Genomic DNA, 26,302 nt, shown 5'->3' with positions numbered 1-26,302 from the left:
TATGCATCCTAAGTGCCATAAGCTGGTAATGAAAAGACAGAAAGAGAGTCCTTAAGCAGTTGATTTATGGTCTAGTGGGGAGAAAAGTAGAGAGGGACTCTTAACAGTACCATGTGGTGAATCAGAGAGGAGGAAGCACTTCATTCCACCCATGTCTTCCCATCTCCCACTGGATTCACCCTGTTCTCCCACCACAACAGACACAACATTGTCCTGAGTAGAACATTCGGTCCCTGCTTTATATTCCTTCTCTTGTTCTATCCTCAATCGGCTCAGAGTGCCCTTCAGCCAGAAGGAAGTAATAGAGAAGCACTGTGTGTCAGGGCTGTGTGTTACTGGGGTAGATATTGGATATAAGATGATGAATAAGACCCCCAGCAGAGGAATTTGCAGTAAAGACAGAGGAAAAGACATATAAACATGTAAAAGCCAAAAACAATACAGTACCAGTACAGGGTATTTTGGGTTATTTCGTCAGAGGGCCACATGTGGATGTCAGAGAGATACTAAAGAACACCACAGTTGGGGGAAAAGATTTAAGAGAAATTTTGCTATGCATTATGAAAGGATTCCCTCTCAAATGTTCTTATGAGAGACTCCACAAAGATTTAGATTATTTTCAATGGTTTTGAACATCAGATTGATGTTTCTTTGAATGCCACATTTTGCTAAAAGAGGACCACCAGGTGGCTGGGCTCATTATGAATGACATCTAGGTACTTACAGCCAGACCCAGACAATGATTAAGCTCCTCCATGACAAAGACCTACTTGTATGGATTTCTGTATGCTCTTATTTCCTCCCCAAGCCTGGAAAAATTTTTGCACATAATAGTTCCTCAAAAAGAATTTGTTAATTGATGCTAATGTTCAATGTTTTTTTTTTCTGTTTTCATAGTCCTTTGATATTTGAGATATGTTGACTATAATTTTTTTTAAGATTTTATTTTGGGGGCTGGGGCAGAGGGAGAGAGAGACAGAAAATCTTACGCAGGCTCCATGCCCAGTGCAGAGCACAACATGGGGCTTGATCTCACAACCCTGAGATGAACACCTGAGCTGAAATCAACAGTCTGATGCTTAAATGACAGAGCCACACAGGCACCCTGACTATATACAAATTTTAATTGCCTTGTACAGTCCAGGCATCCCATAAATGTTTGCTGAACTAACCTGAGGTGAATTGGCAAACATGTTAGGCTTTTCATATCAGTATGCTATCATTCCAAATAAGGTGTTTGTCTCTTAAAGTCAGGATGGTTTACATCTTTCATATGCTTTCAAGTCCCTGGTAAGCTCTGAAGATAACCCTAAAGCTACAACTGACAGATTAAAATAACTCAGTCATTCTGAGCCAGTGTTGTTCATTTTAGAAGGACATACACAGTTTTCAAGCCAGAACTGATTAGAACACCTGTTGTGTAGCCCTCTCAATACATCTCATACTAATATCTGTGTTCTGAATTTCTTAGCTTATTCCAGACTATAGGCTTTGGTGGGAGGTTGGGGGGGGGGTAAAAAAAGGGAAAGGAATAAGAAAGAGAGTAAGATTCATTATCCCCCATATCAACCAAAGGCACATTTTCTGGGCCCTTCTATTTAATAACTCACCAAAAATCTATACTGTGATAGAAATAAATATAATAGATTATAGAGGTTATGAAATCCTATCCAATTCCAGACCAGAATCGATCTCTTCAAGTGTCCTAGTTAACTTCCAATTAGCACCAAGTGAAGGTTGTCATGACAACGAACTGGCAGATTTAGTGAATGGGATTTGTTATAACACAGAATATAGCTGCCTTTTTTTTTTTTTTAAGTTCCAGCTGACATACTGGAAAAAGAGAAAACTTTATATGTTTCTTCTATTTCTCAGCTTTTCAAATGTTCTGAACTGCTCTGTTTGCCAATTCACCTAAACAAATATTGGTTTGTCTTCCATTTGATGACATTCTCTTATACATAGAACCAACAGAACTAAAACATACCTAAAAATGCCCTACTTAAAGCTGAAGAAACATTTTATAAGTCGAAGAATAAGACAAATTCAAAGATTGAGCAGAGAACATCAGGACTGAAAGCCCATTCTGTTTTACTCAAGGACTGATCCACTCACATATACCATTCCAATTAGGACATGAAAGCAAGCCACAAACCTTGGTTAAGGCAAGGTAGGGTCTCTGGATTCCTCCCTCTGCTTACATTCAAATGCTGCCCCATACCCCCATTTATTTGGTATTGTTTATATTCATATTCAACCCCTTGACTGAGACATTGGGCTGATTGTGATAAATTTGATAGCCACAAGGGGCCCTCAGGGAATTTCTGATGACTCACATTCCAACCAAGGGACACAACTCTCCATCTCAGAGCACTATTTTAGTGAAATGATCATATTTTAGAGATGAGATGAAAATAAGTCCCTGAAAAGTGACTGACCCTAGGTAGAAAACTGAGTGGTAGAGCGAAACCTAAACTCCCTGCTTTCACGGATGCTCACTCTCCTGCCTCAGACAATCTAAGCTGAGAAAACAAATGGTTTCAGGAGAAAATAATCATTTTCCATATATGGACTATATAGAAGTGGATTCAGGGACAATTTCAGCAAAGAATATTCTAGACTATGGCTCTGATATGTTTGGTCTACAATTGAAAAACTGTGATTATTAAGTGATCTACAAAAGAAGTACAAAAATGATGCCAGAGCTGAGTTCTTTTTAAAAACAGATATAAAAGGGCAACCATACACTTTATAAAAATATGTATGTTATATTATTATTTTCTAATATATATAACCTCATGGGTTTAAGATATCTGATCTACTAGGAAATTTCATGCTCAGTATTTAGTATTCAGTATATCAGTAATATCATGAAACATCTGGTAATTCATACTACAACATACAAAGATACTGAAACAATTTGGGGATGTACAACCCAAAACCTAAGATATCAGTTCTATCATCAATCCAAGCACACAGCAGAGGAGATAGAAGTATGGGAAAGTGGCATTCTGCAAAGGCTAACTGTTCTTGCCTGATGAATCCTTGTAAAGCTGGGCTTGTTGCTTTCACAATAAGGAAAAATGCATTCACTCACTCTACTGGTAAATTCAGACTCAAAATGCAAATAAGTATACTCTGAAAATGAGGAGAGTTGCCAACTTTTATGCCTTCACATGAGTGCATAGATGAGGAAAACAATAAAAAAGGGCTAAAGCTACACCTGAAACTAACATAACAACTATAATTCAATAAAAAGAAAAGGTTAAAATGGTAAAAAAAAAAAATTAGAAAAAAGACAAAAAAAGAGCTATATCAATACTACTCTTTAAGAAGTAAAAATGTTTTATTATTGGTAGACTATTAACCTAGCAAAAAGTGGTTTAAGTTAAAAGATACAGCAAACCAAATATGAAGGGAAGATCCTAAAAGCTTACAGAGAGGAAAAACAGAGCCAGGACCCAACTGGCTGGGATTTCAACCAGGAAAGCAACAAAGGGAGGTCCCAGAATTAGAGCTGTGTGGCAGGCACTGGGGGCAGGCAGTCCTCAGTTAAGCAGAAGAAATAAAGGAACTGAGACATTATTTGATGAGCATGAACACTTGGATAAGAAATCTGTGGGTGAGGGACGCCTGGGTGGCTCAGTTGGTTAGGCAGCTGCCTTCGGCTCAGGTCATGATCCCAGCGTCCTGGGATCGAGTCCCACATCGGGCTCCTTGTTTGGAGGGGAGCCTGCTTCTCCCTCTGCCTCTGCCTGCCATTCTGTCTGCCTGTGCTCGCTCGCTCTCCTCTCTCTCTGACAAATAAATAAAAAAAAAAAATCTTTAAAAAAAAAAAACAACAAAAAAAAGAAATCTGTGGGTGAACATATGAAAATTCTGATGAAATGATCAGAAGAAAGTTAAGGAAAAAAAAACAAGTCAAGAAGAATCAAAGCTTATACAAGAAGAAAATGACCTTAGTTGGCTATTTGACTTGGCTGTAAGTAATGTAAATACCTGAATATTGATTTAACCAAAATCTGTAAATATAACAATACTCAGGAATGGGAAAAGGAGAAGTTGGGGAGAAGTATAAGTGAATTAAATCCTTGCATACCATAATAAAATCAACAGATATATCTGAAATTGATACGTCAAAGAAAAAAGAATAATTATTTTAGCTTTTAGCATCGTTCATCAATATTTCTGGCTTTCCTCCTTCCAAGCCATAGCATGTGACTTATTTGGCCAACGAAATATAATGGAAGTGATATGACAGAAGCCTTCAGAGCCAGTGTGTGATTTTCCCCCTTTCTTCCCTCTGCTGCTGTGACCAGTGATATTTCACAGATTGATGTATTACGAGCCTGGATGCTGGCCTGAGGAGACATGGAGCAGGGCCTCAATTGGCCCACTTGGATCTGAAGGCTGTTTGTTGCCTCATTTTTCATGAGTGATCCTACATATTACTAAATACATGGAAGTAGATAACTAGAAACAGCTGAAAGAGCCGAAAAGGGTTGCCTCTGCAGGACTGTGGAGTAAGGAGAGGTTGGGTAAGAGATTGTCCCTTTTCAGTAAGTCTTGCAGAGCTGCCTGATTTTAAAAAATGGCCACAATAATTACAGAATCTATAACTCAAGAAATCGGATTAATGTGTGAATGGGAATTCAAAGACCAAGTGATTAGGGGAGAACAAATATTTTTCTGTTCCTCTCATTTCCAAATAGGGTAAGAATTGCCACCCCACTCCAGAAGGAGACTTCTAGCTTCTTTCAGACTTGTAGCTAATTAACTGCCAGAAAAGTAGACGGACTTATCTGACTGGTGAGTTTGGAAAAGGCAAAAGATCATGGTAGGTTCAGCCCCTTCTGGGCAATCTTTGCTTCTATTTTTGGAGGCAGCCAGCATGTAGAACTGTTGGTCTCAGATTCTATGTGCAGTGAGTTTGGTGGGGATGGAACGGTAGTGGGGAATCCTATGGTTGTACCTGTGTGACTAGGTGGGCAAGTCTAGCTCGTTCAGGGATGAGATACTACTAAGCTCGTTTGGTAAAAGACCTAAAGCCATGTTTGCTAATCAGTCAGTTTTATCAGTTAATTCTGCTGATATTTTGATCTCCACTATCCAACTCCTACATTTCATTCCTCAGCCGGGTTCAGAACTTAGGAAGGGTAAAAGAGAAATTACCCTCTGGGGCACCTGGGTGGCTCAGTGGGTTAAGGCCTCTGCCTTCGGCTCAGGTCATGATGCCAGAGTCCTGGGATCGAGTCCCACATCAGGCTCTCTGCTCAGCGGGGAGCCTGCTTCCCTTCCTCTCTCTCTCTGCCTACTTGTGATATTTGTCAAATAAATAAATAAAATCTTAAAAAAAAGTAGAAAGAAACTACCCTCTTCTCCAAACATAGTCTATCAATCCACTACAGAAACCACTCAACTATGAGATCAAATTAATAATACACCATTAAGATGTGCAACCTCTTTTGTTGTTGTTCAAAAAATACATATGCACAGAAAAGTTTGGAAAAATATATGCTTATCTGTATTTCCTAGTTTCTCTTCACACATTTCTTGAGTGATAAAAATGTTCAAAAAATAGACTTAAGAATGAAGAATAAAAGAATAATATAAAGTTACAGAGCATTGTTTCTTGATATTCACAGTGATATGTGGATGATTTCTCTAGATTGCCTTTGTATTCATTCACATCAGATTCTTTTTTTTAATTAACATATAATGTATTATTTGCCCCAGGGGTACAGGTCTGTGAATCATCAGGCTTACACATTTCACAGCACTCACCATAGCACATACCCTCCCCAATGTCCATAACCCCACCCCCCTCTCCCACCCTCCTTCTCACTATCAGATTCTTATAATTGGTAAATTTAGAAGAGCTTTGAAGGAAACACTACCTATGTATCCAAAAAAGTTGGATCATTTCTGATACTCTAAAGAGAGAAAATAGAGAACAGAAGAACCACAAAGTTCAAGTTTAGTTAAATCATGTAAATAATTAGGTAAAATGACACCCATGCTGCAACGGCAGTACAATTTTCCAAAATAACTTACTTCCATTTCCTTATCAATTGATTTCTCTTCCATTTCTTGCATTTCAGACACATTGTCATCTGAAGCAATTTCAGGAGTTGCTGGCAATGATATTTCAGCTATTTGCTTAAGATTAGATAGTTTCTCATGAATTGAAATAACTCTAAAAATAACAGATAGATATGTATTTTACTTGAAAATGTAAGAAAGGTATTCGTTTATTTCCAGAATCAATAATTTATATAAAGTAAATCCAAAGTTATTTAACACCTGGATTTCTGGCATCCCCAAACATCATTCATTCAATCATTTGTTCATTTAGGAAACATGAGCAAAGAGACACAATTCTAACCTGTATAAGGTTTATGATCTAGTTATGTATTCAAACAGATATAAAATGACTGGCAAAGGCACAAAACCGAAAAAGGCACATATCCAAAATATTGATTAAGATGAAAACAAAGAAAATAAAACATCTACGTAGGCAAGGAAAGTCCAGGCAATGATAAAAGGTTTGCTTCTGTATAAATCTTGATGCCATGCTATGACTGCCTTGCTGACTTAAAGGTAGGAATTAAGGCCAGTCAATGAGCCTACAACAATGAAATGTATTGTAGGTGGGAGAGTGGAAGGGTAGGGAGAAGAATCAAGAAAGAAGGAAAATCAAAAACCAAGAAGGAAGGTAGAGGACACAGTGGCTATTATATTAAAGATGGGAAGCTTCTGGAGCCACAGACCAGAGAACAGGGGGTACTCTGAAGGCAGAGGTAAACTGACAGATGAGTGGAGTCAGGAGATGCAAAAGCATTTGAAGCAGTTGAAGGAGGCAAAGAGCTACCTGGATGGCCTTGGTGATTCGAGGCTACAGGACTAGCACATGTGTGCGTGTGTGTGTGTGTGCACACACGCGTGCAGTCATGTTGGTGTCTCCATCCAGGGAAGGAGGGTAACTTTTATGAGAAACACATAAATGATCCATAAAAGCAAACCAACATCAGGAATGTATGCAGGAATGTCAATTTTCTGATATTCCACAAAGTCCTCATCCACACTATGGTATAATACTTGATGTCATAATGATGGTTCTCAGCAAAAGAAGGTTAAATATTATCTTTAACTAAATAAGAAGACCTGAAATTGTATGTTTAAGAAACTCTTCTACATGGGGCACCTGGGTGACTCTGTGGATTAAGCCTCTGCCTTTGGCTCAGGTCATGATCTCAAGGTCCTGGAATCAAGCCCCGCATCAGGCTCTCTGCTTGGCAGGGATCCTGGGATCAAACTCCCCCCCTCCCCTCTCTGCCTGCTTCTCTGCCTACTTGTGATCTCTGTCTGTCAAATTATATATATATATATATATATATATATATATATGTATATATATATATATGCAAAATTATTTAAAAATTTAAAAAAGAAACTCTTCTATTAAAAAGGCAATGATTAATATGTAAAGGTCTATTATTGAAAGTTTACTTGGAATACATCCATTTTAAAAAACGGTATTCTCCAATAGTACTAGAAAAGCTACTTGATGCATTGGAGAGAGGATAGGACTCAAAGGACCTGGGTGAATCATGGGTGGTTCCATCACACACCAGCATGGAACCCTCGACAAGTCACCTAACCTCTCTGGCCCTGATATGCCTCTTACTGCAAGACTGAATGATAAAACCCAGGTGATCTACTTCACAGCATTGTGTAAGGATGAAATGATGTAACTACATACATTCTTAACCACAAGAAACCAGGTGAAGGACAGATGACATTCTAACATACCATTCTTCACTCTAATACCCAGAGAAAGAATTCCTAGAATTCTTATTTCTCTTTCAAAAATAACAGAGCCTTCCTTTCTAATACATGGAATTGCAGGAAGGATAAAGTATTCTTTGATGTTCAGGTTGTCAATAATGTCCAGAGCTGTACTCTCTGCTTCAAAAATAAATGGCCTGGTCCAACTCTGTAAAAAGCAGGCTGAGGGGCGCCCGGGTGGCTCAGTGGGTTAAGCCTCTGCCTTCGGCTCGGGTCATGATCCTAGGGTCCTGGGATCAAGCCCCACATTGGGCTCTCTGCTCAGCAGGGATTCTGCTTCTTCCTCTCTCTCTGTCTGCCTCTCTGCCTCCTTGTGATCTCTGTCTGTCAAATAAATAAATAAATATTAAAAAAAAAAAAAAAAGCAGGCTGAGACCGAGCTGAGCAGGCTGAGCGCCTGTGCAAGAAGCAACATCAGAAGATCTAGCATCTCTGCTTCAGGCCCTGAGCCTCATAACTCCATTTGCCCCAACATTTTGCCCATTATACATCTTCACCTCTTTGTCCACATCAATGCTGGGTCCAGGTTTTGAACTTCTATGATGGCCCACAAACAAATATCCATCATCCCATTTGGGCTAGACCAGCTCCCCACAGCCTGTGCTCTCATTTGCTGATTCATGCGCACTCACTCTCCTGGGCTGGTGGGGCCCGGAGACAGGACCCAGCCAGAAGCAGAAATGTGGATGGCAGGAGACTTGATGGCAGAGACGGTAGAGAGGCAACTGGATCTTGGTTAGAAGAGCGTAATTAGATAGAACTACACAGAAACCTTTATGCGTGTTTAATGAGAACACTTTCTTTTCCTTTGCTGCCATAAGAAAAATGCAAAGAATTAAAATGTGTTTTCTTTGTATTTAATTTGGAGAGGAGGAAGTGAAATGAACAACTAAAGGAAGAATGCCCAATTTGAAAAGCTCTTCAGGTTCCTTCTCTAGCCTATTTTTTCTGATCTGTTGTACTCTTACTTTGCCTTCTGAAAGATGGTCAACAAGAGCAATCCTCACGTACTGATCTCACCTTGACCCTCCTAAGAACACAAGGAATGCCAGCCTAGGTGAGAGAAACAGGCAGCTTGCCCCACACCACTGAGGGACAGGTTAGATGAGAGATTGTCAGGAATCTCCCTCTGTTCTGGCCTCAGTGACTGGTGCACGTCCCTAATTTTAGTAAACCTACCACTGCTCATAAACACATCCAAATTAGGAACTTTTTGGAATAAAAAAGAATTCTGTCAGTTTGATTACATTCTACTCTGCAGAAATTATAATCATTTTCATTATGTGATTCTAAAAAATAAAAAATCCTGCCATGTTTCTGGATACAAAGCAAGTGTATAATTTCCCCACTTTGTTATTTAGCTGGGCTGGTGTAGGTCCTATGTCTAGGTTTTCTGCCATTTCAATGGGGAAAAAAAGGAAAAAAGAACACAGAAAATTGACTGAATAATTGAAAATATGCCAGTTCTTGAAACATCTCTTGTTTTATTCTCTTTTATGATGAGGCCAAGAAGTCCTTCAAAATGAAAATCATGGAGCATGAACAAGGCTCGTCAGGGAAGAACGGAGAAGCACCAAGTCTCTGTTCACTAAGCACTTACGAGGTGCCTAGCAGGGCAAAGAGCTGACACTGACAGATACAGGGTTTAGTAATGAGACTTGACATCTGCCCAGTGCTTTTGGCCTTTCAGAGTATGTGCATACATTGTCCGGGTTGATCTTAACAACAACCCTGAGAGGCAGGCAGAGTAGATATTATTTCCATTTTACAACTGAGGATATGGGGGCTGAGTTCAAAGAACAATGAACAATGGAAATCAAAACTAAATGAACTACACAATGAAAAAATTTTAAAAACGAACTAGGAACTTGGTAAAGTGAAGTAGGAAAAGAGAGAAACCAGGCATGAGCAAAAAAAAATTAGAAATATGCCCCGTTCGATGGAAAGGAAGGAAGACAACCCAGCTGAGGCAGAGACTGTTGACATGGGGAACAATATAAAATAGGATCGGACACAGGGGACAGGTGGGACAGGGAGGTGATAGAGCCTGTGCTTAAATTGCAACCCAATACAGAGCCACATGTTATTTGTTAAATACACCCCAAATTACAGGCAAAATATAGTATAGACAATATCCTCATACTCTTTATAATCTTTATGAAATATCAGGAACTGTTTATCCAACAATTCTAAGTACTATTATTATTCTTACAGCCACTTCATTAATAGGGAGACTGAGGCGCAGAGAGGTTAAACAACCTGTACAAAGTTAGTAAAGGGCACGAATGGCATTTGAACCAAAGCGGGCTAGCTTCAGAGTTCATGCTCTTAACCACTGCAGTATCATACCCCTCTAAATAAAAGGAAGATTCTTCTAAAGAACTCTTCTAAAACTTCTCCTGTGATTTACCTTGTACATTACTAAAACAACCTGTTCCAAAGAAAATATCAGCAGAGTTGTGGAAAATTATTTATTACTTGCCTGTTCAGTGGAACCCAGGAAGAGCCAATAGAGACATTGCAATAAGAGCTATTAGGTACAGCATCTGAAATATTCTGGGGCTTCATGTTATAGGCATACAACAATAAAACCTATAAAAAATTAAAAGACATAAAATGTGACATCAAAACTACATTTGCCTCAAAATAATATCATTAAATTTTTAGAAGTTTTCCTCTGAAAGTGAAAACAACTTTTTATTTATTTTTTTTTATTTTTTTTTTATTTTCAGCATAACAGTATTCATTGTTTTTGCACCACACCCAGTGCTCCATGCAATCCGTGCCCTCTCTAATACCTACCACCTGTTTCCCCACCCCTTCAAAACCCTCAGATTGTTTTTCAACTTTTTTTTTCAATTCACCTTAAATAATTTTTTTAAGCCAGGTCCATGCCCAATGTGGGGCTTGGACTGAGCCAGCCAGGTGCCCCTTGTTTTATTTATTTTTAATTTAATTTAATTTTTTTTTTAGAGGTAAATACTGAAATTTTTTTTTAATTTTATTTTTTATAAACATATATTTTTATCCCCAGGGGTACAGGTCTGCGAATCGCCAGGTTTACACACTTCACAGCACTCACCATAGCACATACCCTCCCCAATATCCATAACCCCACACCCCCTCTCCCAACCCCCCTCCCCCCATCAACCCTCAGTTTGTTTTGTGAGATTAAGAGTCACTCATGGTTTGTCTCCCTCCCAATCCCATCTTGTTTCATTTACTCTTCTCCTACCCCCTTAACCCCCCATGTTGCATAATTTAATTTTTTTTAAAGAGGATTGATGCAAGTGAGAATTATACAAAGTTTGAGGTGAAAATAAACATCATTTGATGTTAAACATCATTTTTAAAGAGTCACATTTTTTTTTACTACAATTAAGTTTAAATCTCAGCCTTTGAAGGCCCTCTATAAGTTTGAAATATGTACTTAGTGCATATCCAACCTTATTTCTAGTTACTTCTCAACATGCCCCTTTTCCACCTGTGGTCACAGCTGCTCCATGCCTCACTTATGCTTCTTTCTTCCTCTTTCCATTTCTTCAACCTACATACAACTTTCTGGTCCCCACCTCTAATGTAGAATTTATCCTAATGGCTCATGCTCTGGTAATTTCCCTGTTGTTTCCACCTTGACAATCCTTAAAGTCAATTCCATAATTAATAGCACCTGTTTACGGTCATAGTCACAATTTGAGATTCATAGAACCTTAGAGAGGATCTGGTCTAAATCCCTCATTTTAAATATAAGAAAGCTAAAGCCCAGAGCTGGCAGTCAAAACTGACTAATTAAATGTAGGCATTTATCCCTGCTTCTTTGATAATCAAACTAAAATAAGAGTAAAGTGTGTCTTTATAAAGGCATAAATCTACAAAGACAGATAAGAAGAGAGGAGGTAAAGCAGACAAGAAATGTTAGCAACACATTGAAGGACAGAAGGTACTCAGAAGAGCACTGGATGACCCTGAAAAGGAAAGGCTATGTCCTAACTGCCTTTGGAGGGGTTGCCAAGTGTGATGAGTGCCCTGGAAAGGCTTGGGAACTGGAGATGCCAGGTATCTTAGACAACCTCCCTCTCATCCCTTCAATGAGCCCATGCAACCAGATTTCTCCACTTTCTCTGCCTTGTCTGTGGCCAAACTTCTTCCATTTTCCTCTCTGCTGAGACCAAATCAGAGATCTATTCTCAGGGTCATTAGGAACAGGAGTGAGATGCTGAACTGAAAACACTGGAGGAGGTGTCTGGGTGGCTCAGTCAGTTAAGCATCCAATTCTTGCTTTCAGCTCATGTCATGATCTTATGGTTGTGGGATGGAGCCCTGCATCAGGCTCCACACTCAGCAGGGAGTCTGCTTCAGGATTCTTTCCCTTTTTCCCTCCCCCCACTCACATGAGCAGTCTCTAAAATAAATAAATATATCTTAAAGGGAAAAAAAAAAGGAAACATAGGAATTAAGTGAAAGACTGTATTCTAAACAAGAAATATCCCCTACCCCCCTACAGGCCCTGCCCCAGATGTAGGAAACCAGACAGTGGTTGAAAAGGATCCTTTTTGAGGAAACTGACCAGACAAAGAGAAAAGACCCATGGGTACTGACATTTCAGAATCCTGCAATGAAACCGCTGGCTCCTGCAGTTACCCTACAATGAGGTCTACAAATCAATAAGTCTGACCTGATACACTTTTTAGCACCTTCAAACATGAATGAATAGCCAAGGGTCACCAGACATGAAATGAAAGGTAGAGGCCAAAACTAATATAAGAAAGGATTTTGAAGAGTCAGGTACAGAGAGCAGAAGAGAACTTCAATGAAACCATAATTGAGATCTTCAAACAGAATAAGACTATATTTCATCTGTGAATCAAGAGCACAGTGCTGTCAAAATGAACAGAAAAAACAAAGAGCTCTTAAAAACTAAAAAACTATGATCACAACTAAACAATCAACAAAAGAGTTGAAATATAAAGTTGAATATATATCTCCCCAAAAGTACACCTTAATTTTAAAACATAGGTAACAGGGGAGAAAAGATGAGAAAAATACTCAATCTAATAAATTCAATATCTGAATAATAATTCTAGAAGGTATAGAGATAACCAAAGGGAGGAAATTATCAAAGAAAAAAATTCTTCTTGAACTAAAGGCTATACTTTCCAGATTGAAAGGGGCTATGTGCGCCTGGGTGGCTCAGTGGGTTAGAGCCTCTGCCTTCGGCTCGGGTCGTGGTCTCAGGGTCCCGGGATCAAGCCCCGCATCGGGCTCTCTGCTCAGCCGGGAGCCTACTTCCCTCTCTCTCTCTGCCTGCCTCTCTGCCTACTTGTGGTCTCTCTCTCTCTGTCAAATAAATAGAATCTTTAAAAAAAAAAAAAAGAAAGAAAAGAAAGGGGCTGTGTGGATGAAAGAGTTAAACCAAGGATCATCATGGAATTTGAGAACACAGGGGACAGAAGGAAAATCCCCAGAGCTTCCAGAGGGAAAAAAAAATCAAAAGAAAGAACTAGGAATCAGAATAGGACCAGACTTAATAGCAATGCAGGATTGCTAGAGACAATGGAGCAACGTTTCCCATGTTTTGGGGGAAAATAATTTTCAAACTAGAATTGTATGCCTAGAGAACAATGAAGTAAGCCTTAAAATGATGACTTTTTGTCACACAGTCAAGGTCTCTTTATATTCTGTGTAAGTACAGGGTCAATCTCAGTCAATCTGTTGCAACCTGTTAGCATCTCAGGGGACTGTAGTCATGGTATTGGCCCTTGACCAAACCTGAATGAAATGTACTACCTACTGACTAATGCAGCCCTGTCCTTGGTTCTGAAACACACTAGATGGCAGGCTGTGCCATCTCGTCAGCATTTTTTTTTTTTTGTAGAAAACATACATATTGATGAATTGCATCTGGATTCTATTGTTCTCTTCTTTTCTATCATTGAATCTGGCCCCACATGTGGTATGGACTATATGAACAGAGAGGTATAAAAGACTCCTCTTCAGATGAGAAATCTGCTTTCTTGAGACCAAGATATCTTATCATATTTTGGTGGCTCATGATCTGTAGATGAAGTGTGTTCTGTGCAACTGAGCAATGACCCTGGCAACTGTTCCTGAGCATCTTGGCTCTCTCTAATTGTTATCTGTATTTACTTTATCCTGCCATTCCTTATTCTTTACCAAAATTTTCCTTGAACTACTTTGTGGAATATATTATATGGTGTGTTCTTTGAATAATCAGAACCTCCAACACACTCTTTGTTGGGAAGCTGGAAGATGTGTTTATTCAACATGAGAGAGCAAGTCAAGATAGAGAGAAACATGGGACCCAGGGAAACCATCTCAGAAAGAGATAAAGGAATTCTCATGAGGATGGTGAATGGGCTCTTATGATGCTATCTGATTCAGGAGAGCAATCCGTCCAGTTTGGATCATGTCTCTGAAGAAGACAATAAAAGAATGAGAAATAAACTGATGGGTTTGACCATATGGAGAAGAACTGTACAGCTTTTTCAAAGTTTAGGGAAAATGAGATATTCTAGAATACAGAGAAACATGAAGTCAAACAAAAATAAAGCAGGTGTTTTTTTTCTTTAGAACTTAGGAAGTAAGGAAATAGGACCTTATTTGGTTCCGCTGTGAGTGATATTTACACAGTTGTGAATACCAGCTATGAGTTTAAGAATTATGATAGAACTCCTTTAAGAGAATGTGTGGAAAGGAAGAATGTACGTGAGGGGAAAAAAACCAGGCTGATATTTGCCTTCTTCTTCCACAGCAGTGTGTGAGGTGAGGTTCATCACTCAAAGAATTATCATGTGAGCATATAATTTAGATATATGGGGGGGAGAGGAACCCAACCAAACAGAGACAGTTGAAAGTTAAAAGTAATTGTATCTAATGCTGGAATTCTGGGATGTGGACAGCTAGACAGAGAAATGTTCTTTTTATTCGTTAAAAGTCTTTTAAATTTAGTTTTTCAAACTACAGTAAATTTTTGATGAAACATTTCTGAAAAGAAAATGAAATGAGTCCCAGAGAGATTAGTCTGTCTTATGGTGTTTGCTCTTGCTTTGTGTTTGTTAACCTTGACTCCCAGGCTAGCATACAAAATCCCTGTGGATAGGAGTGACATCTTGTACTTTTTTAGTAGTGCTCGCAGCACCTGCCTCATGTTAATTAATATCTTCATATTTCTGAAATTTTCATTACATCTCGTAAGAGCTAATAAAGTTCCCCAAAGCGTGTTAATGGAAAAATTTAAATAGATAATATACTTTATAGTTAACCCCTGATAATGACTTTCTTCCTCTTCAGGCTGACACTTGTCAATGCTTTTGCAATACAATTTTAAAACCTTTTCTAGGGACGCCTGGGTGGCTCAGTTGGTTGGGCGGCTGCCTTCAGCTCAGGTCATGGTCCCAGTGTTCTGGGATCGAGTCCCACATCGGGCTCCTTGCTCAGCAGGGAGCCTGCTTCTCCCTCTGCCTCTGCCTGCCTCTCTGTCTGCCTGTGCTTGCTCGCGCTCTCTTTCTCTCTCTCTCTCTCTCTCTAACAAATAAATAAATAAAATCTTTAGAAAAAAAAAAAACCTTTTCTAACTGAGCATGGCACAACTGAATTCAAGGTGTAACAGTCAGAAATCAAGCAGGCTTTGATAAAATAGGGCAGTAGTTAAACAACCAACACTAAACTCACTTGTATATTTGTGGTGAGCCTGGGCTTTGGAGTCAGAGTGCCTGGGTTTGCTTCCACCACTTACTGGCTGTGTGACTTGGGCAAATTATAGAAACACTATGCCTTTACTTACCTCATTTATAAAATGGAGATATGGTAATCCCCATCCCATGGATCATGTGAGGATGCAGTGAGTCAGTGTGAAGTGCTCAGAACATCACTGCTGTGGTTGTGAGCCTCATGACCATTCCTGGCTCCTCGGCCTACCTTGCTTGGTACCTCACTCTCCATATTCTTTTGGACCCAACCCAACTTCCCATCTGACCACTCAGGCTATCTTCATTGAATCCATGTGCTTAGTTCTATTCCCAACTGTCCCAACTTCTCAGGGATAAGTGTTACCCTATAACACCTTGCATACTCAGGACTGGATTCTGTAGGAGATAATACACCCATGTTGAAATTTCCAATGCTCCCTTACTCACTTCTGCAAAGACTTGTTTTTCAAAGGCAAAGAAGTGATGTGTCTTTGACAAACATTGAGGAATACTGTATTTAAACTGGCTTGACTGGGGAATCTCTTACACCCCAGCAGGGTGAAAAAAGAGTCCCTCCTCTGCTAGATGGACTTGATTCATTACTTCCTCACCTTTGTATCTTTTTTTTTTTAAAGATTTTATTTTTATTTGACAGAGAGATCACAAGCAGGCAGAGAGGCAGGCAGAGAGAGAGGAGGAAGCAGGCTCCCCGCTGAGCAGAGAGCCCGATGCGGGGCTCGATCCCAGGACTCTGAGATCATGACCTGAGCCGAAGGCAGCGGCTCAACCCACTGAGCCACCCAGGCACCCCTCACCTTTGTATCTTAATCACCTAACAAAATGCCTGGCATATAGTAGCACTCAATCAACTTTATTAATTAGTTAGTAAGCAGCTAAGCTATATGCACATTATAAAGAAATCCATATGAAGGAACCCCCAAATGGGAACTCTGGTCCCCATTTTCATTTTTGCCACTAATAAGTTGTGGCATTATTCAAGTCACTTTACCCATATGGGACTTGGCTTCCTCACCTGTAGAATGAGAGCATCAGATAAACATTCTCTTAGTTTCTTTTCAGTTCTGAAATTTCATTTGAGTGCTACTAAGAGAAGCCAAAGAAGCTTTCCAGTGGAGCCTACTGTTTAAGCTGCAATGCGTAGCTTCTTGGAGAATCATCATTAGAGCTATGGGGTGGTTTGGAAGCACTGGCCTAACCCAGTGCTTCTCAGAGTTAAACATGTATACATTACTTGGGAGATATTCTGATTCAGTGGGTCTGGAGTGAGACCTGAGATTCTGCATTTTTAGTGAGTTTCCAAAGAATGGCAATGCTGCTGGCTCTTCACTATTTGATACCAGTCTCTGCCTCCTTTATGCTGCCTTTGTCTTCCCCAGCTTCCAGAAAGAGGGTGTAATTTTGGGTCTCATCTGCAGCACCAGGTTCCCACTAGTCACTTGGCCAACAAGACCCAGAATCCAGGGCACCTCAGAGGGAAGCCCCAGGCATCTGTATGATCTCTGAATTAGAGCACTCCTAACATCTGCACTGACAACATTGAGCTTCTGCATTTACTACGACTTGGTAGTTTTCCCAGGAACCCTAACTCTTCCTTCAGGATATAGGACTGAGCTTATCTTGAATGCACAGTCTGCTTATTTGGGACCATGAAATATAGCCAGGGCTATAAAAATCTCCAGAAAGGATCACCAGCTCCATATCTCTTGTTCCCAGACTGTCTAGGATTGAATTCGACATTGAACAGACTTATCTCCAAGAACTTTTCCAGTTCTTCCAAACTCTGTTTTCACTTGACACATGGAGTCTCAATTTTCAGTGCTTTGCTTGATCAGACTTCTTGCATTTGATTATGCTTGTTTGCCTATATCTTCAGTGGCCTCTGAATACCATGCCTTGGACGTCTAGCTGCACTTAGAGCAAGAGTCTTTGTAGCAGTTTGATTCCCTCCAAATTAGGTCTCATAGACCAAACGGAAGGTCCCACTACTGCTTCTTTATTGCCCTTCCTCCTGCTAGCTCTAAGTTGCATTCTTTTGAGTCTGATCAAGTAATAAACATAATTCAAGTCTCACTCTAAAGCTGGGCTTGCGATCCAGAGCATCCTACTGGGAACTCTGGGTGCTAAAAATAGCACAAAGATGAGGAAGAATAAAGCTAGAGGTCCTAAGATGTATTCACAAGACAAATCTGAGCCATCAAACCTCTGGCTGTAGTTACACCTTTTTAAGTTAAGTTGTAGTTATGCGTCTTTGTGCCATTCTTCACAACTATTTTTAAAGCCTTTGTCCAGGAGTTTCATTAAAATGATTGCCCCTCGGGGCGCCTGGGTGGCTCAGTGGGTTAAGCCGCTGCCTTCGGCTCAGGTCATGATCTCAGAGTCCTGGGATCGAGCCCCGCATCGGGCTCTCTGCTCAGCAGGGAGCCTGCTTCCTCCTCTCTCTCTGCCTGCCTCTCTGCCTGCTTGTGATCTCTCTGTCAAATAAATAAATAAAATCTTAAAAAAAAAAATGATTGCCCCTCAAAGCCTCTTCAGTGTCTGCTTCCAGAAGACACTGAAATTGTTCAAAAGATGTTTAGTTTGTAACAAAATTCTAGGGAAGAGCTTATAATGTGGTTCTACTATATTCTACTATATTCCTCTAAAGATAATTTTGTTAAATAGGATAATACAATTTCTACCCCCAGACTTAAGAAGTTAAACTTTTCCAAGTTATAAACTTAACTCTAAAAGGTACAGTGGCATGGAAATGTTTAGTCTACTGAATTATCTAAAAATTTTATGTCAAAATCCCTAGTTCCAGGATTTCTATTTTGCTGCCAACAGCATCCTTAGTTCTTACCAGTATTTAGTATTTCTGCGTCAGATACTAGATTAACTGAAGAGGACTGAGTAGGGTGAATCAAGTGATGTTAACTTGTATTGCTAATCCTCTAAGTCCCTGGAAACTCCAACAACCTACATCAGATATTAATTTTCATCACCATCCCACCCAGAGGCCAGGACCACTGTCTGAGGACTCAACAAAGTACCATGCTGAGGAGTGCAGACTTGGAGGAGTTCACACTTGGAATCAGATTGATCTAATCCTGATTCCTTGCCAACTAGAATTCCTCTATCCTGTGCCTCAGTTTCCTCTTCTGTGAAATGGGGGTGAGGATAGTACCCAGCTCACAGAGTTGTGAAGTTAATATAAGTGAAGCATCTAGAATATGCTAAGCTCTACATTCACTATTGCTATTATCTTATAGTTTCATGAGCTTTAGCCAGTTACTCAACTTGAAACTTATTATGAGTAGATAAATGTTCAAATACACCAATATTTAAATTGTCAAACAAATTTCACTGTTAGCTTCTGAAAAGATAGAATCTTAGGTCTGAGGAGATCCAGTCCATCCAAGTCAGTGTTTCCCAATTTTTTGACTAAAATTTATGTCAGCAACTACATCTTTTATCATGACCCAATACATACATATTTATTACCAAAGAGGAGAAAAATGTCCCCAAACTAAGAAATGGGAAAACTACTTTGCTTATGGCATAAGAAAACCACTCTAGCCTTCTGTTTAAATCAGAATTTGTTAGCTGGTACTCTCCTTCTAATCTCTGTCTCACACCAGTTCATGCCTCCATATTCATTGTCAGACACAACTGTTGATGGATAAAACTCTGTTACTCTAATTATCAGCTACAAATAGAGTCATAGCATTAACTTCTCAGATCACTCTGTCTCAGACTGATACGAATGTGATATTTCTATTTCTATGAGCTTGCAAAATGAACTTTATTGTTTATACTTTCTCACTCATTTTTAAACATTAGCTCCTTAGGTAAACATTCTATTTTCCAAATATGTAATCTTTCTGTATCCATATCCTCTCTGAATGGATATACTCTTTTATTTCTTGGTTGTTCCTCTTGCCAGCAAGTAAACAAATTCTGACATATGCTGAAGATCAATCAATCTGAGAAATATTCTTCTTAACAATATCATGAAACAAAAAATTCAGAAAACTTTTTTCCCACTTTAATTTCTTTAAAAAAAAAATACTACTTAAGACCCACACAATATTGATTCCATGGTCCATTAGTATTCTTGAATCCAGAAATTTGAAAACTACATTACTGAATTCCCCAAAAGAGACTATGCAGATTTATTATTTTTAAAAGCATATGGAATATCTGGCATAGATTTGACATGGAAAGTGTGGGAAAGAGAGTACTTTCAAAACGTGACAAATAGCTTTAAATGTTCCTGGGGAGTGATATGTTAAAGTTCCTTTTTTTTGGTAAGAGTAGAAAGAGATATAACTGACCAAGAGTTAGCAGCAGGCTGCCAGCCTAAGGAGGCAGAATGAAGAGGAAAATGGGAGAAGTATGTTCAAGAGCAAAGAGAGGTAGGTCCCGGAGATTTCACTATCTGACAGGGTCACATGGGTCAAGGAGTGGCAGAAGATACCAGAGGCACAGCTAGAGGGGACAGCACTCAAGAGCTGGAAAATGCAAGAGTAGACCAATGCAGGAGGCAAAAAGCAAATGAAAATGCTGAACAGGGCAAAACTATATGTCAACTGTTTTATGGGGAAAAGCCTGAGGCTCTTCTTAGAGAGAGCAGCAATCAAAGGAATGCTATGGTGGAAGGTCCCTCTGCAAATGACTATAGTGACCACCTATTCCATTTTTAAAACCTTGACCTCTCATCAAGATTCTCCTAGAATGTGAATCACTTTTCTTTCTCCAGTTGTTCAGGGACTGATATTAAACTAATTCTAAATACTTGCTCCCATCTCCTCCTGCTCCCCAATTAGCCCTAGTGCAAATGTCTTTTCATGCATATGGACATAGGTGTGGATAAAGATAAAGATTCAGAGGTAGATAAAAATAAAAATAATGAACATTAAAACAAGGAGTGATATGTGTGATATAAATTTATGAAGCGCACTTAAAAGCAAACTAAGGTTTTTTTCCCCCCTATATGCTACAAACTTTAATTTTGCTGGTAAGGCACAGTTTGCTCTCTTTTCTATATGATGTTGGCAGCTAAAGTATCTATAAGAAGATATTGTTGCTAAATTTTTTAAAAAGCTTCCAAATAATGTTTAACAACTGTGTTACATGTATATTTGAAGTTATCAAACTTTAAGACAACATAATAATTTTAAAATAATTTCAGATAATAATAAATAAAAATTACTATGTATTGAGGTTATGCATTTACCTAGTCATATCTAGTTATAGATAAGGATAACTATGATACAGAAAAGTTAACCAATCCACTGAAGATCACAAAATTATTAAGTGATGGAGCTGGGATTCCAACCCAGATGATCTGGCTCCAGAGGCTCCACAGTAATATAAAAGTCATTAGAGGAAAAAAGATATTTATTAACTTTAGACTTTGATAAGTATATATGTTGTCCTACAGGTAACCACTAAAAGAACTGAAAAAAGTGTATAATTTCAAAACTCATAGAGGAAAAATGAATGATAAAAATAATCCAAAAGAAGGAAAAAGAGAAAAACAGAAGAGTTAAGACAAGTACAAACACAAAATAACATGATAGATTTAAAACCAAATATATTAGCATTTACATTAAATGTAAATGTATTAAATTCTCCAGTCAAATACAAAGTTGTCAGACTACATTTGAAAATATCCAAATGCATGCCTTTGATAAAAACACAAAACACAAATATACAAAAGTGTTGAAGTAAAAGGTTGGAAAAAGACATGCTATGAAAATAATCACAAGAAAATCATTTTACTTTAGTAATATCAAACAAAGCAGACTTTATGAGGAAAAACCATAATTACAAAAAGGTCATAAGTCATTTCAAAATGATAAAATGTTCAGTTCACCAAGAAGATACAACAGTTAATTTTATTGCACCTAAGAACATAGTCTCAAATTACGTAAAGCAAAATTTGACAGACTAAACAATGAAAATAACAATGAGAGATTTAAATATACTTCTTTTAATAACTTATGATTTCTAAAAATTAAAGGCAAACAAACAAGAATAGGGGTTTGAACAAGACTAACCACACTGACCTGTTGGGTACATATAAGAACACTGCCTTAGCAACAGAGGACCACACATTCATTTTAAGAGCAGTGGAATATTTACACAATAAATCCTTTCCTGGAGAAAATATGCAGGTTTCAACAATATCAATCATAGAGAGCATTTTTTATTATCACAGAACAACATAATCTAAGAATAAATAACAAAAGGTACTCCTCTAATATTATATATTATATATAACAAAAATTTCAAAACTATTTTTAACTGAATGATAATGATAATACTGTAATAAAAACTTGCTTGATGAAACCAAAGCATTGTTTAAAGAAACCCACAGTCTTCAAATGTATACATTAGGAAAGACTGTTAAAACAAACATCTATCTTAAGAAGTCAGCACATCGGAAAAGAATACAAAACAAAACAAAAACAAAGTAGAAGAAAGATATATGGATTAGTGAAATAAAATTAACTGATGAGAAACCTCTGGTGACAATGATCAAGAAAAAATACACAAACCACCAATGTAAGAAATGAAAAGGGACACTTCAATACAAATACAATGAGGAGATCAAAAGTATGAGAGAAGTTTTAAATAAAATGAAAAAATTCCTAGATAAAGCAACTTAAACAAACCTGACTCAAGAAGAAACAGAAAAGTCCCATGTTCTATAAACAGGGGTGATAGTCAAAATATTTAAAACTTGGTTTGACATGGGTACTAACCATTAGAACAGATATTGACCCAATCAGAACTGATACCAATTCTGGTATCTAGTAAATGAGCACTAGTGCTTAATGGCTGCCTCTAACTATTAAGAATTAAATTACTAATTTTCTTTATTTTTTTTAAATATTTTATTTATTTATTCACAGACAGAGATCACAAGCCAGGCAGAGATCACAAGTCAGGCAGAAAGGCAGGCAGAGAGAGAGGGGGAAGCAGGCTAACTGCCAAGCAGAGAGCCCGATGCGGGGCTCGATCCCAGGACCCTGGGATCATGACCTGAGCCGAAAGCAGAGGCTTTAACCCACTGAGCCACCCAGGTGCCCCTAAATTACTAATTTTCTATCTTCTCACCAAAAAACCCCACTAGGATCAGATGGCTTTACTTATGAGTTCTTATCAAATATTTGAGGAGAAAAGTTTACTCTAAACGTATAGAGATGTCACCAGAGAATAGAAAAATATGGATATTTATCAACTCACTTTATACATCTAACAAAATCTTGATACAAAATATATCTGACAAAGATAGTATGAAAATGAAAATTTTAACCCAATATTACTCTTAAACAGTGGCAAAAATCCAACACAAAACTTTAATAAACTGAGCCCAGTAAAATTAATACATGACCAATTTGAGTTTATCTCAGGAACATAAGATTGATTTAATATTTTTAAAAATTGATTAACATATTAAAATAATATTAATAGACACAGCAGAAGATTTGGATTTGATTAAAAAATCTTAGCAAAGTAGACAGTAGGAAAAAAATCCTTAAATTGATGAGGTGGCTTCAAAAAAAAAGTTAAACATCCTATATTATGGTGACACACTGGAAAGTATCCCTTGACGATCAGAAAAAAGAAAAAATGATCAACTCAAGTCAGACTTTTCCTGATTTCTTAGTTATTTTCAGATTCATTCTACTAGACAACATACATTCTATATTGCTGGATATTTTCATCTATATGACAAGGAGCTGGACCCTATTTTCAAGTTACAATGGTCAAGTTAAACTTTATATCTATATATAAGATTTAGCTTTGTGATTATATTACATACCATAGGTTCTGTGTCCTTTGGAGGTCTTTCTAGAGGAGGAATGTACCACTGAAAGCAAAGTTCTTTGTTTAAATCTTGTATCTTCATATCTGACGACACATCTCCAGAAGATGGGCTGGCAGAGAGTTTATTTAATGATAAATTGGAGTGTAGAGAAGTGTCATGACATAACTAGGGGAAAATCAAAAGCAGTTTAATTGCTGGTAATAAATTCATTCAATATTTAAAACATTCACTCAATATCCATTCAATATTTTCTACATTATAAAATTCTGGGAATTGTTTTAGTTTGTCTTATAGGTGTAGCTTTTAAAACTGTTCCCGATTACCAGAGAAGATTCTACTACAGAAAAATATGCTTCAAAACACATGGGACTCAACAGTGCCTGGGTGGTGCAGTTGGTTAGGTCACGTTCTTCGGGTCGTGAAATCGAGTCCTGCCTCAGGCTTCTTGCTCAGTGCAAAATCTGAGATTCTCTCTCTCCGTTTTTCTTCCCCTCTGCCCCTCCTGCTCATGTTCTCTCTCTCTCTCTCAAATAAATAATCTTTGAAGAAAAAAAAAAAGAAAATCCCATAGAACTCAACAAATGTCTTCCACTTTGGTGACTCTCCCAGACTAAAGATGTAGAGAGGAAAACGTCACTGCTATCATTTCAGTCTCAAGATCATCACAGATTCTAAGAACATCTCCTTTTTTTCTTGTTTATTCAGTGGCAAATAAACTGAAGGTATGATTATAATAAATAATATCTACTTTCCAACAGCATTTTTTGCAATGTCATATGCAAAATAAGACACAGTTTTTGCTATAAAATATTAAAATCTACTGATCTCATTCCCTCTTTACATGAACGTGGTTGATTTGTAAATTCAGTCTTGGAGTATCTGAGCCTACTTTGATGCAACCAGGTCCCTGAATCAGGAGTTTTCAGGAAACATAAATGTATAGGATGCAATCGGCAATTTCATAAATTATTCAGTTTTTTAAAACTAGCTCAGAAAACAAAGCACGGTTGCTATCAAAAAAATAACAGTCTCCCAAGGGAGTTGGGGAAAATTGGAAGGGGAGGTGAACAATGAAAGACTATGGACTCTGAAAAACAATCTGAAGGGTTTGAAGAGGTGGGGGGGTGGGAGGTTGGGGGAACCAGGTGGTGGGTATTAGAGAGGGCACGGATTGCATGGAGCACTGGGTGTGGTACAAAAACAATGAATACTGTTATGCTGAAAATAAATTTTAAAAAATGATTAAAAAAATAAAAAATAAAAAAATAAAAAAAATAGTAAATAAAAAAAATAACAGTCTATCCAGAGAGATAATAATAGTGATAATAATACCTCAAATCTGAAAAGGACCTCCTTTAATGGAATGTAAACTATTTTCAAAATTTACTTGCTCTTATTCAATCCAAGATTATAGCATGGTAGCTGGAAAGCAATTCTCTTGTTGAACTTTTGATATCCAAGGTATCTTAAGGCTTGATGATGAAGGGGAACATGTAAGTGGTCAGTAAGAAATGCCTGTTGTTTCTGTAAGGCTTTGTGCCTCCCACTATTTCTGAGCTTATTCAAGATATAAGACTGTCAGTGAGAGTCTTCAAAATAAAATAAAAAGAGAAATAAAGCACAGACCTTTCAAGTTGTCTACTGATAAAAGAAAAAATATGTCATGACTGAAGGGTAACATTAAAGATGAAAACTTTACAAAAATGTCTAGAGACTATCATCATAAAAGGATATTATAAGCCAGAATCCTCATTTATTAGTACTATGATACTAAAAGCTTAACCAAAATAAATAATAAACAAGACTATTATGTTTAAATAATCATTTAAAAGTGCTAAATTAAAATTAATTCTATGTCATGCGGTTCACCAAAAATTCAGGTAAATAACTGATTCCAAAACTAATTTCTTATATTTTGTTCATATCTAAGTGCCTTTCAGAGGTTCTGACAACTATTTTAGCAAGAATTCATATTTAATGACTGCAGAAAAAAAATAACTAAGGAGAGAAAAATAATAAGCAAATATTTACTATTTCAGTATATACAGCATTTACTAACATGATGGTCTAATAATGGTAAATTGTAACAAAAGTTAATATCAAAAGAGGCATTTAATTTTCTATTATCTTTACAAAAACATAAAATCTATTTGCTAATGGAATTAAGTATATATGCTCATTGATGGACCATACACTGAATATTTTTTATATGTTTTATTTATTCTTTGAAAGGAATGAAACAACAGACCTACCAGGAGAAGCTTGTTTGCCACAATCCTAAAAACAACAAATCACTTTACACTAGTCAAATATTTGACCTTACAACAAGTCTAAACATGAATCACCTAGCACTGTGCATAATTTTAATCATTTTTTTCTAGGAATTTCTAATGTAATTTGTTTGGCATCTTTGTTTTTCCACCACAGAGCTTCAATAGACCTAACAATATGCAGACGCACACGTTGATGAGCCTGGCACCTAGCAATGATCTCTCTGGAAAGACATCTATTTCTTTGTGGAGGAAAGGCAGGATTAAGTATCAAATTATGGAAAGAGTTTGATTGAAATAGCCTCCTGAGTGATTAAAAGCTCAAAAATGTTATTATAAAAATCAGCCAAGCTTGCAGTTTATTTTTCTAAAAAATCCAAAAGGCTCTATGCTCGTTAGCTGTCTACCCCAGTGAAACGAACACATGATTAGGTGGCTTGCACCTGTCAGGCGAGCGACAGTGATCTCCAGAGCTGATTATTCTGGGAGACTGTTACACTAATTATATTTAAAAAAAAAAAAAAAAAAAAAGAGCAAACAGGGTACAACAATCTTTGGTAACGCTGCTGCCATTAGAAATGTCACATATATTTACAGTGTATTCAAGGTTCTCCATTCGGAGCTTCATGCTTAGG

General features: G+C 37.8%; 1 protein-coding gene across 2 annotated transcripts in view; it reads right to left on the bottom strand.

Annotated features, from left to right (window-relative positions):
- CFAP54 (cilia and flagella associated protein 54) overlaps positions 1-26,302 on the bottom strand; it is a 334,936-nt gene that overhangs the window by 33,459 nt on the left and 275,175 nt on the right. For both annotated transcript variants that reach the window (XM_047743150.1, XM_047743152.1), the window contains 3 exons: positions 23,392-23,562; positions 10,331-10,440; positions 6,055-6,196 (listed from right to left, as the gene is read on the bottom strand). In XM_047743150.1, coding sequence (XP_047599106.1) covers positions 6,055-6,196; positions 10,331-10,440; positions 23,392-23,562 — 423 coding nt within the window. The remainder of the gene's footprint in view (positions 1-6,054; positions 6,197-10,330; positions 10,441-23,391; positions 23,563-26,302) is intronic.

Source organism: Lutra lutra, chromosome 8, assembly GCF_902655055.1.
Source record: "Lutra lutra chromosome 8, mLutLut1.2, whole genome shotgun sequence".
Classification (NCBI taxonomy): Eukaryota; Metazoa; Chordata; class Mammalia; order Carnivora; family Mustelidae; genus Lutra; species Lutra lutra.
This window is presented reverse-complemented; position numbering and strand designations above follow the sequence as displayed.